Source organism: Astyanax mexicanus, chromosome 7 (genome assembly GCF_023375975.1).
Source record: "Astyanax mexicanus isolate ESR-SI-001 chromosome 7, AstMex3_surface, whole genome shotgun sequence".
NCBI classification, from domain to species: Eukaryota; Metazoa; Chordata; class Actinopteri; order Characiformes; family Acestrorhamphidae; genus Astyanax; species Astyanax mexicanus.
This window is the reverse complement of record NC_064414.1, coordinates 22,475,669-22,493,185: the sequence shown is the minus strand read 5'-3', so window position 1 is coordinate 22,493,185 and position 17,517 is coordinate 22,475,669. Positions and strand designations below refer to the sequence as shown.

General features: G+C 38.5%; 1 protein-coding gene across 1 annotated transcript; it reads right to left on the bottom strand.

The window, feature by feature from the left end:
- Window positions 1-3,743: 3,743 nt before the first annotated feature.
- On the bottom strand, window positions 3,744-10,678 carry dync2li1 (dynein, cytoplasmic 2, light intermediate chain 1). The gene is made up of 13 exons (XM_007234679.4): window positions 10,507-10,678; window positions 10,031-10,163; window positions 9,140-9,174; window positions 8,965-9,034; window positions 8,767-8,855; window positions 8,013-8,187; window positions 7,854-7,922; window positions 7,522-7,599; window positions 7,343-7,422; window positions 7,163-7,233; window positions 6,866-6,963; window positions 5,860-5,952; window positions 3,744-4,243 (listed from the first exon to the last, which is right to left on the bottom strand). Exons 1-13 carry the CDS (start codon window positions 10,518-10,520, stop codon window positions 4,181-4,183), a joined length of 1,068 nt encoding a protein of 355 aa, XP_007234741.3. The 5' UTR covers window positions 10,521-10,678; the 3' UTR covers window positions 3,744-4,180.
- Window positions 10,679-17,517: the final 6,839 nt, after the last annotated feature.

The window sequence follows — 17,517 nt, the reverse complement described above, 5'->3', positions numbered from 1 at the left end:
AATAAGAAGAATCAGCTTCCTAATATAATTTGTAACTAATTTAATAAATTAATAAATTCATTTATTGAAACCCTGATGTTTTTGCAACAATAGGGTTCTTCATGTGTGATATACTGACAAGGTGATGTGATTTCCGTCTGGATAAAAAAAAAAGTGGGGAGCTGCACAGCATTTTGCTTTCACCTAAACCTAGAGTTTATTTTTACATTGATACAGCATAAATATTAGACTAATAAAAGGCATGAGCACCAGCGGGAATGTCTATAGATGGTATATTGTTAATTGTGTCTAAAAAACTGTCTGAAGAGCTCAGGAGCTCGGATCTGCAGTGAATTGCTTTAGACTGAGTCTCTCTGTAAGAGCATTGGCTGAACAGAGTTTAAATGTATTGGTTTTCAAAACTGGAAGGTGGAGCTCATTATCTTATTATTAAACGCCGCTTTTTACGGCGTCAAGAGAGACACTAAAACGCCGCTTTTTACGCCGTCTCATTGCACTGAGACGGCGCTCTGTACGGCACGCCAAAAGAGTCGAAAAACGCCGTGGGAAACGGCGTCTTCTGTGCTTTTAGCGGCATTTTTAACGGCGTCGATCGTGAAATCATACGGCGTATATTACGGCGTCTTGAAATCATATGGCGTATATTACGGCGTAAAACCCACACAGAACGGCGTATTTTACGCCGTTCTTTTCGATAAAAGGCGTCTGGTCCAGGCGTTTTTTGGGCCTTTTGGCGTTCCATAGAGGGGGGTAGTGCGACCGTGTGCGTTGTCGCGTCGGAGCAGTGTAAATTCACCGTCATAAAACGCCTCTCAGTCAATCACATTGCAAGGTCGGAACTAACTGTGGTATATTTTCATTTTTCACTATTCATTTTCATTTTCAACTTCATCACAGGCTACAAACCCCATCCACAGACCTGCAACAGCGACACATCTCTGCTGAACGACCTGAATGGATTCTTCGCAAGGTTCGAGCCACTCAACAACACACCCGCCCAGAAATCCATCCCTCCTCCTGGTGACCAGGTGCTAACGCTCTCCCAAGACAGTGTGAGGAGAGCATTCAGCAGGATCAATGCTCGAAAATCTCCTGGACCTGACAACATTCCTGGTCGTGTGCTGAAAGACTGTGCCTGGGAACTCGCAGAGGTTTATACGGACATCTACAACACCTCTCTGAGTCAGGCGGTGGTTCCCACATGCTTCAAAGCCACCACCATCATCCCTGTCCCTAAGAAGGCATCGCCATCCTGTCTCAACGACTATCGTCCGGTTGCACTCACCCCCATCCTCATGAAGTGCTTCGAACGACTAGTCATGCACCATATCAAGTCTTCACTCCCCTCCTCCCTGGACCCCTACCAGTTTGCATATCGGTCAAATCGCTCGACCGATGATGCCATCTCCACTGTTCTCCACTCAGCCCTCACACACCTGGACAAGAAAGACACCTACGTCAGAATGCTGTTTGTTGACTTCAGTTCAGCATTCAACACAATCATCCCCCAACAGCTCATACACAAACTGGACAGTCTGGGGCTGAGCACTTCCCTGTGCAACTGGCTGTTGGACTTCCTGACTGGTAGACCACAGGCAGTGCGGGTTGGCAGCAACACATCCAGCATCACCACACTGAACACAGGGGCTCCCCAAGGATGTGTACTGAGCCCACTCCTGTTCACTCTGCTGACCCACAACTGCACACCAGAACACACCTCCAACCTCTTCGTCAAGTTTGCGGATGACACGACGGTGGTGGGTCTCATCAGCAACAACGATGAGTCACACTACAGGAGCGAGGTGAGCCGCCTGGCCTCCTGGTGCAAACACAACAATCTCTCTCTGAACACAGAGAAGACTAAGGAGATTGTTGTGGACTTCAGGAGAACTCACACACTGCACACTCCTCTGTCCATCAACGGAACTGCTGTGGAGAGGGTGAGCAGCACCAAGTTCCTGGGTGTGCACGTCACAGAGGACCTCTCCTGGAGCACCAACTCAGCATCACTGGCCAGGAAGGCAAACCAGCGTCTCTACTTTCTCCGCAAGCTGAGAAGAGCTGGAGCCCCCACCCCCATCATGACCACTTTCTACAGAGGGGCCATCGAGAGCATCCTGACCAGCTGTTTCACCGTGTGGTACGGGGCCTGCACAGCATCCTGCCGCAGGACCCTCCAGCGCATCGTGAGAGCAGCTGAGAAGATCGTTGGCACCTCTCTCCCCTCCCTTCAGGACCTGTACAGCTCCCGCCTCACGCGGAAAGCCCTCCGTCTGGCAGGAGATCCCTCCCACCCACTACACAGCTTCTTCAGCCTGCTGCCATCAGGGAGAAGACTGCGGAGTCTCGGGTCTAGGACCAGCAGACTGCGAGACAGCCCCATCCATCAGGCTGTGAGGATGCTGAACTCTCTTCCTGCTCTACCCCCCATCCCAATCCTGCCCACAGCACACACACTCTCATCATCCTGACCCCACATCCTCCCACCAACACAGTACTGAAACTCTGCACTAGAACACACACAGTACTGTAACTTTTGTAAAAGGACCTGCACTACACACCCAATACCTGCACTACTGTTACGCTGCACTGTCATACACACTTTAATTCCCCAAGAACTGGGAACTTTAAGAACTTTACCAGCCTTAGGCTAGATAAAACATTGCACTACTGTTATACGGGTTCTATTTATATTGTCACTTGATCTTAATCACCATTAATATTGCACTATTATCTTCTGTCTCACAAATGTCTATTGTGTTTTTGTTGTATTGTACATATAGTGTCTCCCACTCATTTAGATTTAGATTATATATTTATTTCTTTTTATTTCTATTTATATATCTATTTCACCCCCACCACTACTGCACCTTGTTCTGTCTCATGTATGTCTGTGTCCCTGCTGCTGTATTGTACACATAGTGTCTCCCCCTTTTCTTTATTTTTCTTTATTATCCATTATCTGTACTTGCTGTAAAATTGGGAAGGAGAGTAACGTAATTTCAATTCTATGTATGTCCTGTACATATGCAGCATTGACAATAAAACTACTTGACTTGACTTGACTTGACTTCATCAGCATTCAAAATACATTTAAATTAACAGTAGGCGGGGCTACTACTACTGACCCTCCTGCGAGCGAGGCTCTGGTCTCCAGAGCAGCGCCACAGATTAAACCGAGGGAAAAGTGGACCTAACTACCCAGGGCCCGAGTACGAAAATCCAGATTTTTTTTCTCTCATGTTGCTTGTGTACTGGCATGGATAGAGGCCCACTGACAGTGGCAGTTTACAGGACCCAGAATTTGCTGCTACAACCCTGCTCCTCTCTCCCTGCCTCCTCCATCCCTCATAGTCTTTGTTTACCCTGCCTGTTGTCTTCCTCACTAATGCTTTGCGTGATCTCTGTTTCCACCCGGTTTCTCTTTACACCCTTTTTTGTTTACCACTCGTTTTCGTTTTCCACCTGTTTGTGATCATCCATCTTCCTCTGATTGTATTCCAGAGGTTTTCGATTTGGTAAAATCAAAGAAACTCATAATTTTTAAAGTGGTCTCTTATTTTTTTCCAAAGCTGTATATTAGGGGTGTATAACGGTACAGAAAATTCACAGTTTGGTTTACACCTTCACTGCCCAGTTTTGCTCCTCAAAAACTCTCTTTTGTGAATGTTAATGTAACAAGTCATGATAATAATTACCAGCAGACATCTTATCTCAGTACTAGCCCTACTTTTTTTCATTCCAACCTTTTTTCTAATGTGTTGCAGGCCTAAAATACAGGAATACATGGCTTTTAAGCAAATAAAACAGTTAAATATACATGAAACAAAACATTCTAAAACATTAAATATTCATGGTTTATACTGTCTGCAATTAAATGTGAGAAATACTGCACTTATTTTTTATTTGCACTTTACCTGCTGCCCAAACCTTTTCTTATTTGGTGTTGTATTTACATGAACGCAAATACACATATATATGTTTGACAGGATTTTATATATGTGTAGTGACATACATTTATTAAATAACAACTTCTTTTAAAATACAAAACTGTTAACATTTATTCAAAGTGCTGCAAAAAAAGAATTTGCATTGAAAGGATAGTAAAACGGTATCAAAATAGGTTCAATTACATTAGCAGTAGATGAGTGTTGCTAATTTTTTCAAAGAGGATCCAGTCCTAGGTCTCCAAAGCCAAGCCTTTCCAGGACTTCGTCTGCTCGCGCTTGTACTGTTCCAACTCCTATAAAAAATAGTAAAAGATAGAAGTGACGTCCTCTTTGGACACACACAAATCCTTCTTACTATACACTTATCATCAAAACAAAAATAATGCCTTCAGAAAGGAGTGTCAGGTTTCAGTGCTATTCAAAAGGAAGATCTAAAGGAAATCTAAAGATGACTAGAAAAGGCAGAATGGCAGCAGCTCATGCTATGCTATGGCGTGCCCAGACTAAGAATCACCATCAGCACTCCAAATCAGTCTAAAATTTCAATAATTTATTGTTCATGGTAACCTTTATCTTCCTTCACAATGTGCAGAGTTACCATCAGATAATATGAATCTTCATCAGTTCACTAAAACACAAAGCTCTAAATTAACAGCTGAAATATTACTGTGCTCTGTGTTTCCGTGCTTCTTTATCCTATTGCCTTTTACTGCAGCCATGTGAGATTCAGCCAGTAGAAATGCAGGAGAAAATGGATCAGGTGAGGGGGTATGTTCTTAGAGGTTATTGTAGGTTAGGTACTGAGGAGAGGTTACTTAGGTCTTAGAATATCAGTGTGGAGAATCAGTCCTCGGTTATCATAACTCATTCAAATAACACTGGTGCACGTATGGCCTTTAAAACACAAGTGTGGTGATAACCAAAATGCTGAATTGCAGAAATAAGTATATTCTGCTGTAAATCTGGGGGAAAAGTGAAGGAATATAACATCTGCCCATTGCCCAGGCTTACACACCACGCATGCTGTCCTTGTCCTGAAAGCTCCTACTATCTAAAACTAGAAGTCACTTAAAAAAAGACTAGTGTGGAAAAACTTTTCCTCATTTTCTTTATATAAGTTTTAATAAAATACTTTTAACATATCAGACCTAACTTCTCTTAAACAGTCTTAAATCAATAAAACAATCCAAATTGTTGAGGGTTGGAACATATAGCTCTAGGACAAATATTTAGAATGGCTAGAACTACCATTACATTTCTTTAAAGATTAATGAGCCTCAGCATCAAGTAAAGATTGTTTACTACACGCATTAAGAGTTCTCACAGAACTGCAAGTCTAAGCCAAGAACAATGTAGAAATCTTTATATTTACGATTATAAAACAGGTTTTCATACAGTAAATAATCCTAAATACAGTATTAAAAGACTGTTTAGTGCATATAGATAAAGTAAGCTGCAAAAACATGAATATGTTGAATATGTTACTTTGTAATGTATTAAAAAGTTACAAGTAGACTTGGGTTCCAAAATCAAGAGTATTAAAAAAAAAAGACTGTTTACTGCTTTTACTGTTTCTAGTGAATAGAGAAAGCTATTTTATCAGGACTGATTGCATTTATTGGTAATAGCATTAATGAGGTCAAGATGTTGGATGATTGCCTCCCTACATCATCCTCAAATCCCTACCTGCACCATGCTGGAGAACTTTATACCCTTTTAGACAAAGCAAATGGGTATAGTGCAAACAGATTAATGTATATTTGTTTTACAGAATGTTTTTCTATTGGCAGTAGTTTTCTACAGAAAAGGGTGGAAGTAGCTAAATCTATTAGAAGAGGTATCCACCAAAAGCATTTGGACATGTAGTGGATAAGCTGCAATGAACTAATGTGAAGGAGTAATGTGGTACCTGATCTTTCTGAGCTCTCATAGAGTCTATAAGAGGCTCACAGTACTGAGGGTCTTTGGCTGGATCCTTCACCTCTTTATTCTCCTTAGTGCTCTGCGGAAAGACCAGAAAATGCTGCGCTTTAAATAAAGTATTTTTTGCACTATAAGGTGCACTTAAAATCGTTTCATTTTCCCAAACATTGTTAGTGCAATTTATAATCCAGTGCACCTTATGTTAGATTTTTAGGTTCTATCACCTTATGTTAGATTTTTCAGGTTCTAAGGAGCAGTAAAGCCACACAGAAGTATACAGGAGTTTCAGTTAAGTTCTTCTCCAGCACCTAGGCTGGAGCAGTATTAGCATTACCCGCTAACCTCGCTAAGCGCTAGCTCTTTCTCCGTTCAGAGGTGAGTGTTATCGACCAGTAGCCTGCTGCTTACCCTGGCTAGCACAACTGGAGTAGCATTAGCATTAGCCGCTAACCACCCAGCTCTTTCGCTGTTTTAAGTTGAGTATATTAGACTGTAACCTGTGTGTTTACCGTGTTAAAACAAACTATGTGGAAGGAAGGGCTAGCTAAAATCACCCTGGCTTACCGGAACACTCAGGGCTCCTCCATGTAGCGTTATTGTGAGGCATATTATAGCAGTTAGCCACTAATAATAAACAGTTTTTAGGAGAGACATCTGTGTAGATTAACATCCAGCACTTGTTTGACTTAAAGAAATGTTTTTTTAATTATTATTACAGTTTTGTTTACTTATCTTAGCTTTACTTAACTGAATTATCCCCACTACCCAGTGTTGCTGAATTGAAAGGAAAACATGGCAACACCCCTATTCCTTGATATTGTCTCTTAAAATGCAGAAAACAGATGTTCACTAAAAGTGCGTCTTATAATCCGGAGCCCCTTATAGTGCGAAAAATACAGTACATATAGCAACATACAGGTGTTGTTCCGGCAATGTGTACATTTACAGTCGGTAATGTGAATGTGTGAATGTGAGATATCTTGTTGTAGCACCTCTGGAGGGAAAACTCTTTCAAAAACTTTCTTCCACAGATCCAGCGGGTTTCTAGCATGCAGTGTTCCAATATCAACATCAATGGCTGGAGGAGATCCTGAATCAAAACATGGAAAACAATCGCTAAAATAATAGTTCTCTCTCTACTATATTCATATATATTATACATATATTATATTTATACTGAGACCTGAGGCATGTCAGTGTATGTTAAATCTGTAAGGTTCCTAGAACTTCACCCAATTTAATACATGCATCGCCTTTAACAGCCAGCAGAGGGAGCCACAAGCACTCACCTATCTGACTGAGAGAGTCCATGCCAGCTGGGATTATGAGAGGTTTGCTGGGGTCTGCAGACAAAGACTTACTAAAAAACAGGAACAAATGTAGATACTATTATGGTTTTCACACAATATGGATATTTACACATTACATCATTTTTCACACAATTATCACTGTCCCATCTCCTTTCTTACCCTCTCTCCGTTCCAAATGCTAGATGACTGACAAAGCTTCTTGCCTTTGACATTGTGGTCTCTGACTTACTGCTAGTGAACTAAGAGAACACAGACAGAAAAAGAGAAATAGAGAGGCTAATTACACACACTTACAATGACAAATAAAAAATGAATAAAAAATAATAATTTTCCCTTACTATCAGTGATGCACCGTAATAATGTGCCAGGAAACGGAGGGTTTTACAAATCACCTTCCTCTTCTCTGATTCAAAGTCCTGTACAGATACAAGCAAAAGCACAAAACAACAAACTGATAACTTGATTTACAGCCATCTCAGATTAGATAGAAAAGAACGGAACCATTTGTACCAGCTGCATATAAACTTAAAGTCACAATAGTCACAGTGCCAAAGTCTCAGCTTGAGGGGTATAGCAATTGTTGCAATATAAAAAATGTTTGTCTGCTATGAATCTTTGCACGTAAACTTTTAATTATAAGTAACTATTAATTATAACTCAAGCAGCCTACCTGAAAGATATCATACTTGCTACCGATCAGAAGAAGAGGCACAGGGAAGGGACTGATGAGCTCTCTGTCCTGTTTAAAGCACAAAGATTCATATTTAAGTAGTGGAAAGAAATTTTACTAAATCATTTTATATTAAAAACAACAGATGCAGATACTTACAGGGTGATCTTTAGGTAGAATACGCAGCAGCTCTCTCTGTTTGCTGGCTCCCGACCTCTGCGGTAAGGCACACACTTTTTCCAGATGGTTCAAGGCTGCCTGCAGGAGTTTCTCCAAGGTGCCCCAAAGAGTGCTGGGCTTTGACAAATCCAGGACCAGCACCACAGACACAGTGCTGAATAGAGAGATGTGATTATTGTAAAAGAATAATGAAAGTGTCAAATGAGCTATTTGCAGGTTTCCAATGCCTTCCCTCAGCCCTGTAACAGACAAAAGGGCTCAAAATGTGTCAAACTGGTCTGTCACAATATTGTAAATAATAATTTATACAAAAAATATATTTTAAGCCACGAATGTAATGCATAATAATCAAATTAAAGATCACTTTTAAATAATATTCAGACATTGGAATTAGAAAACAAACATGTTTAAATATCCTAAAATATGAAATATGATCATTCACATTACCTCTTCTCGCTTACGAAACACTTTGTCTAATATGGAGGTCGGAAGGATTGACTGAGGTTATGCCCATATTTTATATATCAATAATGTAATTATATGACTAGACCGGCCTGGGGTCATACAGATTAAAGCAAGGGAAGCGGTCCTTTCAGTCTCATTAACATACATGCACAGGCAAACACAAAAGTTGAATAATGTCAGTTTAATGGTGTTCACCCTGTCCAAGTTTTCTGGTGTTAAAAACATCAACTATCAAAACACACAAACACAAACACTCCTTAACACTGACCTGATATTCTGATTGGTGATGGGTATTTGAACTAGATCAGATAAAGAAATACCTCCTCCCAGTTCCCACAGGTGAGCTATGTCTTTAGGCTGTATGCAAAAAAAGAAAAAGAAAAAAAAAAAAAAAACACAAAACAAGATTAAATATTCAGTACACTAACCAGACTTTACAATGTTAATTAGAAAAATTTGTTTATACCGTATTATGTCCTCTTGCTCGCCTCCCAAACGTATACTCCAAAGCAAGGGTTGGTTTCGGTGCTTCATCTCTAGAGTTACAAAAAAGCTACTTGTATTGTATGCATATACCTACATGCTAATATATTTATAATATTTTTATGTTAATTTATAAGTAACTTAATGTTCTTACTCACCTATCAAGGCACCTCAGCAATATTGTAGTTTTACCCTAAAAATGAGAAGTGGTCTCTCAGTCTGAGTATTGATGCACACAAGCAAGCTCACATCAGTACAAATTAATTAAATGTTGTTGAAATAGCTAGACAATGTGTTTCCTATAGGAATCCTGTAGCACACGATGGTTGTACACCTGGTTCCTGAATTGTGGTTGCTATGGTGTTAGTAAGTGGTTACTATAGTGTTCCTAGATGGTTGTCCGGTAATTGTGGTTGCTACACAGGTGGTGTTGCTAAGTGGTTGCTGTAAACTATATATATATATATAAAAGGATTACAAAACTTCTGCACCAAATGTATTCCTATGGTGAAAAAAATAATTGCTACAAAAACACTGTGTCTGATCATCAACAAATCGTCTACAATATGCCAGTCTGCTTGCACACATTTGAGGGACAGAAACAAGAAGTGATGGACTGGTCTTTTTCTCATGCTAATTGGGCTCTTCTCAGTAGATATATCAGTCTTTTCTGTGGGAGGGATTTACGCTTGTTTACGCCTGATTCCTTCAAGACGCTGAGAAATCTAAGCCAGGTGACTGTACCTTCATGAAAATGTGTCTCATATGAAGACACTGAGATTAAAATACCAAAAGTGTGCAGATCTGTCCTCAAAGATAAATGTAAAGTATAAAACATATTGACTATTGTAAGTCGCTTTGGACAAATGTAATGTAATGTAATATTCTGGTTTAATACTTTTTGTTTACAAAATAATTCAGCATGTCTCCAATATTAAATTTACAATGGAAAGAAAATCATAAAAAGAAGGAAAGCAGGAAGAAGAGATGTGTCCAAACGTTTCACTGTAGCTAAATCCACTGTATGGTATTTCTGTGTGTGATCTTACCCCAGATTTACTGCCCATAAACAACACAGTCCTCTCGCTCACATTAGCCTCCTCCTCTGGAGCCTCTTCATCAGCACTTCTGCTTTCTCTGGTCTGAAGCTCCGCCGCAGCAAAGTCCCACAGCGTGTCTGAACTACAGCACAAAACAGCCTGTGATCCTCAGCTCTCTCTGAACAAGTTCTTAGCTGAGTTCTTACCTACTTAGCTATGGCTCAATTACTATATTAACAGATTTAATGCTACAACAGCAGCCCAGTAAAGCGTAGAGGTAACCCAGGTCCAGAAAGTAAAAATCCATTCCAGGGTGCTGCCTGGGCGGCTCTGATGAATGAGCTGCGGCAGAGACGCCCAGGCAGTTGGTACAAAACCCTGGAATGGATTTTTACTTTATGTACCTGGGTTAGCCACAGTTACAGCTAGCGAGCTAGAAGAGCTAAAGCAGCGTTAGATATATTAATTTATTACGCCTCACTTACCTAACTCTAGGCATGTCTCCTCCGCAGGTCTTTAAATGGTCATAGTTAGATGAATGTTCGCATGGTTATGGCTAAAATTCAGCCATTATATACAAAAGCTATCGCTAACCTAGCTGAGTAGACCGTACAGTGATTTCTGTTGCGAGGGGTTACCGCGCGCTTTAGTGATGTATTGACCAGGTGCATTATGGGACATGTAGTTTTTACCCTTGACTGAGTCTGAAACACAAATTCTGAATTAATGCCTTGTAATTAAAGGTCTCTGTAACTGAATCCAAAGAGAGAAAAAAGCTTTTTTTTTTTTACGTTTTTGTCATATTGATATTTTTGTGAAACAAACTTTAATATAAGACAAGGCTAACCTGAGTAAATATAAAAGCTCTTTTTAAATGATGGTTTTATTTATTAAAGGAAAAAAAACTATCCAAACCAATCTAGCCCTGTGAATAAAGTATTTGCCGCTAAACCTAATAAATTGGTTGTGCCAACCTTGGCGGCAACAACTGCAGTCAAGCTTTACCAATAACTGGCAGTGAGTCTTTCACATCTCTGTGGAGGAATATTAGCCCACACTTCTTTACAGAAGTATTGTTTTAATTCAGACACATTGAATTTCATTCATTTCGTTTTTTTAGCCGATTCCATCTATTACAGTAAGTTGTCCAGCCCCTAAAGCAACCCATGACTATCACACTTCCACCACCATGTTTAACATTCAGTATGATGTTCTGAAATGATGTGTTATGTGTTGCTTTTTTGAGATCTTTTAGCTGCTTCATGTTGTCAAACAGGTTCTATTTAAGTGATTTCTTAAACTGGCGGGGCAAACCCGTTTTCCCACAGGGTTATATTGGTGTGGATATTTTATCCCCTATAAATTAAATAATCATTTAAAATTTATTTTATTTACTCAGGCTATATTGGTCTGATATAAAAGTTTTTTTGATAATCTGAAAAATGTAAGAATGACAAAAAAGCAAAAAAAAAAAAAAAGGAAATCTTATGTTAAGAATGAGTATATATAATATACAAACAAATGGTGTGTTTTAAAGATATAAAAGTATCTTTAGATATATAAAAGTATATATGGATTTTTGTGGTTCTCGGCCCCGGGCAGTTGACCTGCGTTTTTAGAATTTCATCTATTCTAAAACGCACCTGTGTTTACAGAGATTTCATGTGTCATCTTTCATAATATTCATCACAAAAGTATTCACATCCAATACAAGGACTGTGTTCATGTATAAAGTGTCTGTACATTTTGTATGTTTGTTTTTTAGATTCTCAACAAGAGACAAGAAGAATTATACCTATACTATACCTCCACCAGCTGTTCCTTCCATCTATCCAGTGTCTCTCCTGGTTCTGGGATCGTTGTTCTTCCTTCACTTAGTGCTTCTGGTTGTGCTGTTTTATCAGAACAGAGTGCTCAGGAGAGGTAGGGAGATTCAGAGATCATCTAAAATCCACTTTCTGTACTTTCTCTAATCATCATTAGTCCTTCAATCTGTCATCAGTCTTCTCTTCTACTGAACTGACTCCATGTTTCTCTCTGTCTCTCTCACAGTGATCTCTAAGAGGAGGAAGACTCCAGCTGAGACGGTCTATGAGGAGATTGACACCAGGCTTATCCCTAAAAGAATTACTGTCTCAACTGAAAGTAAGAGTAAAATGTTTTTTTTTTTCTCAAAGCAGAAATGTCTGGTCTTTACAGAAATAATGTAGCAGTTAATCAAATACTTGTCAGATAACTCTCTTTTCATATTGTTATATTTTAGTAGTGTTTTTTTTGTAGATTTTCTTCCTTTGTTAATAAATTACACCAATTTATCTATCTTTTCTTCCCACTGAATAATGTTACACACTTACACATGTGAAGATAAAATTATGTTTTTAGGAATAAAGTATATGTAAATGAAATAAAAAGCCAACTGAACTGAATACATATTAGTAATATCAGTTTATTCTAATATGTTTTAGGTGAAGCAGATAATGAGAAAATGCAGTTAAGTTATGATGTCATTTTTGCTGGACAAACACCTGACAGTGCAGCAGGTGTGCTTCTGTTTTTATATCTGTCCTTATCACTAATGCCTATTTGCATCTCTGCAGAAAAAAAAAAATATATATAAAAAATATATATATTTCTTCAACTTTCCCATGTATAAAGCTAGCAATTTAAAAGAGAAAGATATCAGATGAAATGGCCAATATCAGTCATTAAGAATTTTGTTTCTTTTTTTTTTGCAGAGGAAGAACCAGATAATTACGATGATGTTATTGTGGAACAAAACTCAAACATTGTAATGGGTCTGTAGAGTTGTATGAGTGAGCAAATTCTAATCTTAACGACTAAAACATCCCTAATAAAAGTCATGTTCACTTTATTTTTGTTAGAAAACGTGCTGGAGATCTACGATGATGTCATGGAGGTCACTGCTGGACACATTGCGGCAGGTTTGTTTCTTACATTGTTACAATAAATAATAATAATAATAATAAATATAGCCGCAAGCGGCGATTTACGGGGTCCGAGGCCAGTTAGGCTTAAAACATGTTGACCAGCATGACTATAATGAGCTACCTGGATGACTAGCATGACCATTAAGAGCAAGCTGGATGACCAGCATGACCAAGCAGAACCTAAGGGTCGGAGTTTTTTCACCAAATGACATCTAGAGTGCAGCAACACAGCACATAAATCCTGCTGAGAGCCTAGTATTAAGGCATAAATATGCCTGTCAGTACATTTCCAACCATCAAGATCATGTTGCCTGTATATATGTGTATGTAAATTTTTGTGTTGATAGGGTCAAAGGTTCCTGTCTTGTGTCCATTTAGGTTTGAAAAAAATATAAATTAGGCATCAGGTTTTTCAATCACAGTAGATTTTTAGTCTTTGTATATGAAAAACAATGTCCGATTTGGCTCCAAATTGGGAATGAAGATCATGTGGTCCGTATATATATGTATTTGAATTTGTGTGTTGATAGGGTCAAAGGTTCCCGTCATATGTCCATTTAGGTTTAAAAAATCAATAAGAAAGGCCTCGGGCCTTTGAAATGACTGTTGCTTTTTCGCCGTTGTAGAGGGAAAAAATTTCACATTAGTAGTATGTATATGTATGTAAGTTTGTGTGTTGATAGGGTGAAAGGTTTTTGAAAATAGCGATAAATTAGGACTAAGGCTTTTACAATTACAGTAGATTTTTGGCTTTTGTAGAGGGAAAAAATGTCTGATTTGGCTCTCAATTGGGAATCAAGATCACATTAGTAGTATATATGTGTTTGTAAATTTATGTGTTGATTGGGTCAAAGGTTCCTGTCTTGTGTACATTTAGGTTTGAAAATAGCGATAAATTCTGTAAATGCACAATAGTTACACACACAGAACCGAGAGGAGCTCTTTCAATCCTGTTGGGTAATTTAACTGGCTGTTTCAGCTCTCGGTGAAGCGCGATCTTATTACTGAACTACAGCGTGGTTTAAAAGCAGCTGCTGATTGAGAAAAAAAACACACCCTATGCTGGGAGAGAAGCTCGTGAAGCAGCTCTTAAACAGCGCTGGTTGTGTTTTTTTTTCCTGAACGGGCAGCTGCTGCAGGTAATCGGGCTAACTGAAGCTAAGGCTAGCGAGCTACTGTGGAGCTGGCTAAGCTAATTAGCTTAGCCAGCTCCACCGTAGCTCGCTAGCCTTAGCTATCTTACAGCGTTATTCGCCATTAACAAGCTTCAGTTTAAATAGTCTCACCACGCTGTAGTTTAGTATTATAATAAGACCGCGCTTCACCGAGAGCTAAAACAGCCAGCTAGCTAAATTACTCACCGGGACTGAAAGAGCTCCCTTCGCGCTGCTTCACTCTAATCTGGCAGGGTTATCACTACTGCTGCTGGAGGCCCACCGCTCCGCCTGTTTTACTGCCGCTGTTTTAAGACTGAGGGGCTTTTAATGAAAACAGAGTAAAGGGGAAACACACAATAAAGAGCAGCGCAGCGGACCTTCAGCACCAGCGTGAAAAAACACTAGATTATTTGACCCAAAATTACACCGAGGGTTTAACCTCCTGCAAAGTCCCTGAAGATCCCGAAGAAAAGGGCGACCGTTTTGTTGTTACTGACTGAATCAGGCGAGACACGACCATTCAAAACTAGGTGTGGGGGCTACGGTGCCCGAAATGTTTATATATATATTTTTTTATTTATTTTATATTTTACTAGCACGCTTATGTAATTCAGAGTAAGTATAATAATTAACTATGAACAGTTATTTTAAAATAATATTGTTATATTAAATCTCAGACACCCCCCCCCCCCCCTCTTTTCCATTGACTTTGGTTTCTTCCAAAAGTCACAGCTGATGAGATGATGGATGGTGCATTAGTATAGCTTGTCTAACCCATTTCTTAACGTTGGAAATTGAACAGCACACTTAATTTTCTCTCAGCTCAATGAAAGGCTGGGTTTAATGGTTTAAACTATTAGTCTGCTGTATTTTAGATGTGTTATTTTGAGATTATTTATTGCTAACGTTCATTAAAACAACATTTATGTTTTGTTATATTTAAATTTATAAATAAAATTATGCTTAACATTATAATGTTTAAAGCAACTCTGATACATAAAGATAGTGAGACAAATAAAGCCAAGTTTCTAAAAACACATTTCTACTGCAGTACAAATTTAAAAAAATAAAAGCTCAAGGCCAGTAAAAAAAAAAACAAGAAAAAACATACAGTATACTGGGAGGCTATCTTGTTAATCAGCTATTGATCAGCAAAGGGACGTCTTAGCAGGGCTAACATTACTGGCTTTTAGTATCCTAGTCTTTCAATACTTTATAGTTCAACTGTTTGTTTTTTACCTATGTCTGGATAACTTTTACAAGAAGAGTGTTTATAATTGGGCAAAAAAGGCTGTTGTCCCTGAAATGTCCAATAGAGTAGGATGGTGAATAAGGGGCTCTGAATGCCAGTGCTGAGACACTGATGTGAAGGCTTAAGAAAACATTAGGAAAATAAAAAAACAGAGTCAAACCAAGCACTGAAATGTGAGTGTATCATAAAGGTATATATATTATTATTCAATTTTTTTGGTACAAATTAAACATTAAGAAAAATAACCAAAACAGACCTCTTAAGTTAAGTATAAACTTAAGAACTTAAGAAAAAGCATTTTTGTGAATCCCCAGTTTAATATTTTCCCTCTGATTTTTGATCCAGCCATCCATTTGTACTGACAGCAGCAGATAGTGTATATCAATTCTAGAATTAAAGTTTGTGTTTATACAGTTTGTGTTCTACACAATTACATAGTACATTATTTTATTTACTATTATAAAAGCTGCACATTTGAGATTTGATTTTAAGCCTTTTATATGAGAATGGCACTGACAGCGCTTCTGAAAAAGGTCACCTCTAAAACTGCTGATTCTAAAGAGTTTAGAGTTGCATGCCCACCTGTAAGACCAGACTTTTTACTTCTAAAAAAACAAGTCACTCAGATCTATCCTTAAAAACAATTGCAGAAATTCAGCAACCCAGATATCAGTTGTTAATTCAAAAAAGAGACAGACAAGTGTTACAGAGACATTAGTATTTATTTCAATACATGTGTACTACAAAAACATGTTTCTGTACACATAACCATGGACCATTTCACAGTGGCAGCCTCGATTGCTTTATTTGATGTACACTCAAGCTTAAAGAGTAAGATTTACATTTTGGAGGCATAATATGCTAAACTGACACAAACATTTGTCTTCATTTAAAGACAAAAAAAACATTTGACAAATAAATGCATAATATTGTGGTGTATGCACGGCTCAGTAAAAAGCTCTTACAGTGAAGATGGGGGATGGACATAAAGTTGAGGTTATATAGCTATAGCTTTAGGGGCACAATATGCCCGAATCCAATCCCTAAACATCACTCACCTTTTATAAGTGTGTGAAAACCTACATTAGAGCAAAGATTTAGACCTTGTGCAGGGCTTAAGGGTTTTAGTTGAGATACACAAGCAAGTGTTGTCTGCTACATAAGTGCAGACAAATCATTCTTACGTTACAATAGATTGGGAACTTACAGCCCTGGATTCAAACATGACCTTAACATCACCACAAACCACTGGCCCTTCCTGTAAGATGATCACCACGGCATTGTTTTCAGTACCTGGGAACAGCTGGTAAAATATGAGAACACAGTATATGAGTGAACAGTAAAATAAACACAAAGGAACATAAGACAAACATCTGAAAGACCTTTCCCAACAATTACAATGTGATTTATGTTTTAGTGGGCTGCTACTGTCTTTAAAGGTTCAATATTATGAGCTTATTGAGTATTTAAAAGTTGTTCTTTAGTACATATTTAAAATATGATTTGGGGTTAAGATGATACCGATTCACAAACGCTTTCACTAGTGTATGTATGTACAAAATCTTTTAATAGTGTAAGTAAGGCTGTTTTTTTCACACTATAGTTTGTTTGCTCTGGTCCAAGTCAGGTAATTAATTGATTCTCTTGGAGCATTTCCCTCATGGTTTGTTGTTTTAACAGAGGATAAAATTCAAGCTCACCAAAATGAGTCACAACAATCTTTGTAATCTCTTTGGTTGTTGGTCAGAGCTGTCTTGGCTGGGAGCAAGAAAGTAAACAGATTTCTGTGCAGTTTAACATGGAACAACAGCAGAGGTGGCATGTGTTCATTTGACTGACTCCACATCTTAAAACTGACAGAGTATGCTTGACAGATGGGTTGGATCAAGGTCAGATCATGTTTTCATCACAAACCAACCAATTCAGAGTTCAGACCAACAGTTCTCAGCAGTCTCATTGCAGTTGTGATAACTGTACTCACCACCCATGTCCAAACAAACAGCACTACACGTAAATATGAACAGTTTATTTTGACAAATAAAAAAAAAGTAGGTGTGAAATCACCCTAAACTACTAAATCATTTAGGGGTTGTGGGATTAGCCCACTTCACATGTCTGTTCTGGATATGCCATATAGCT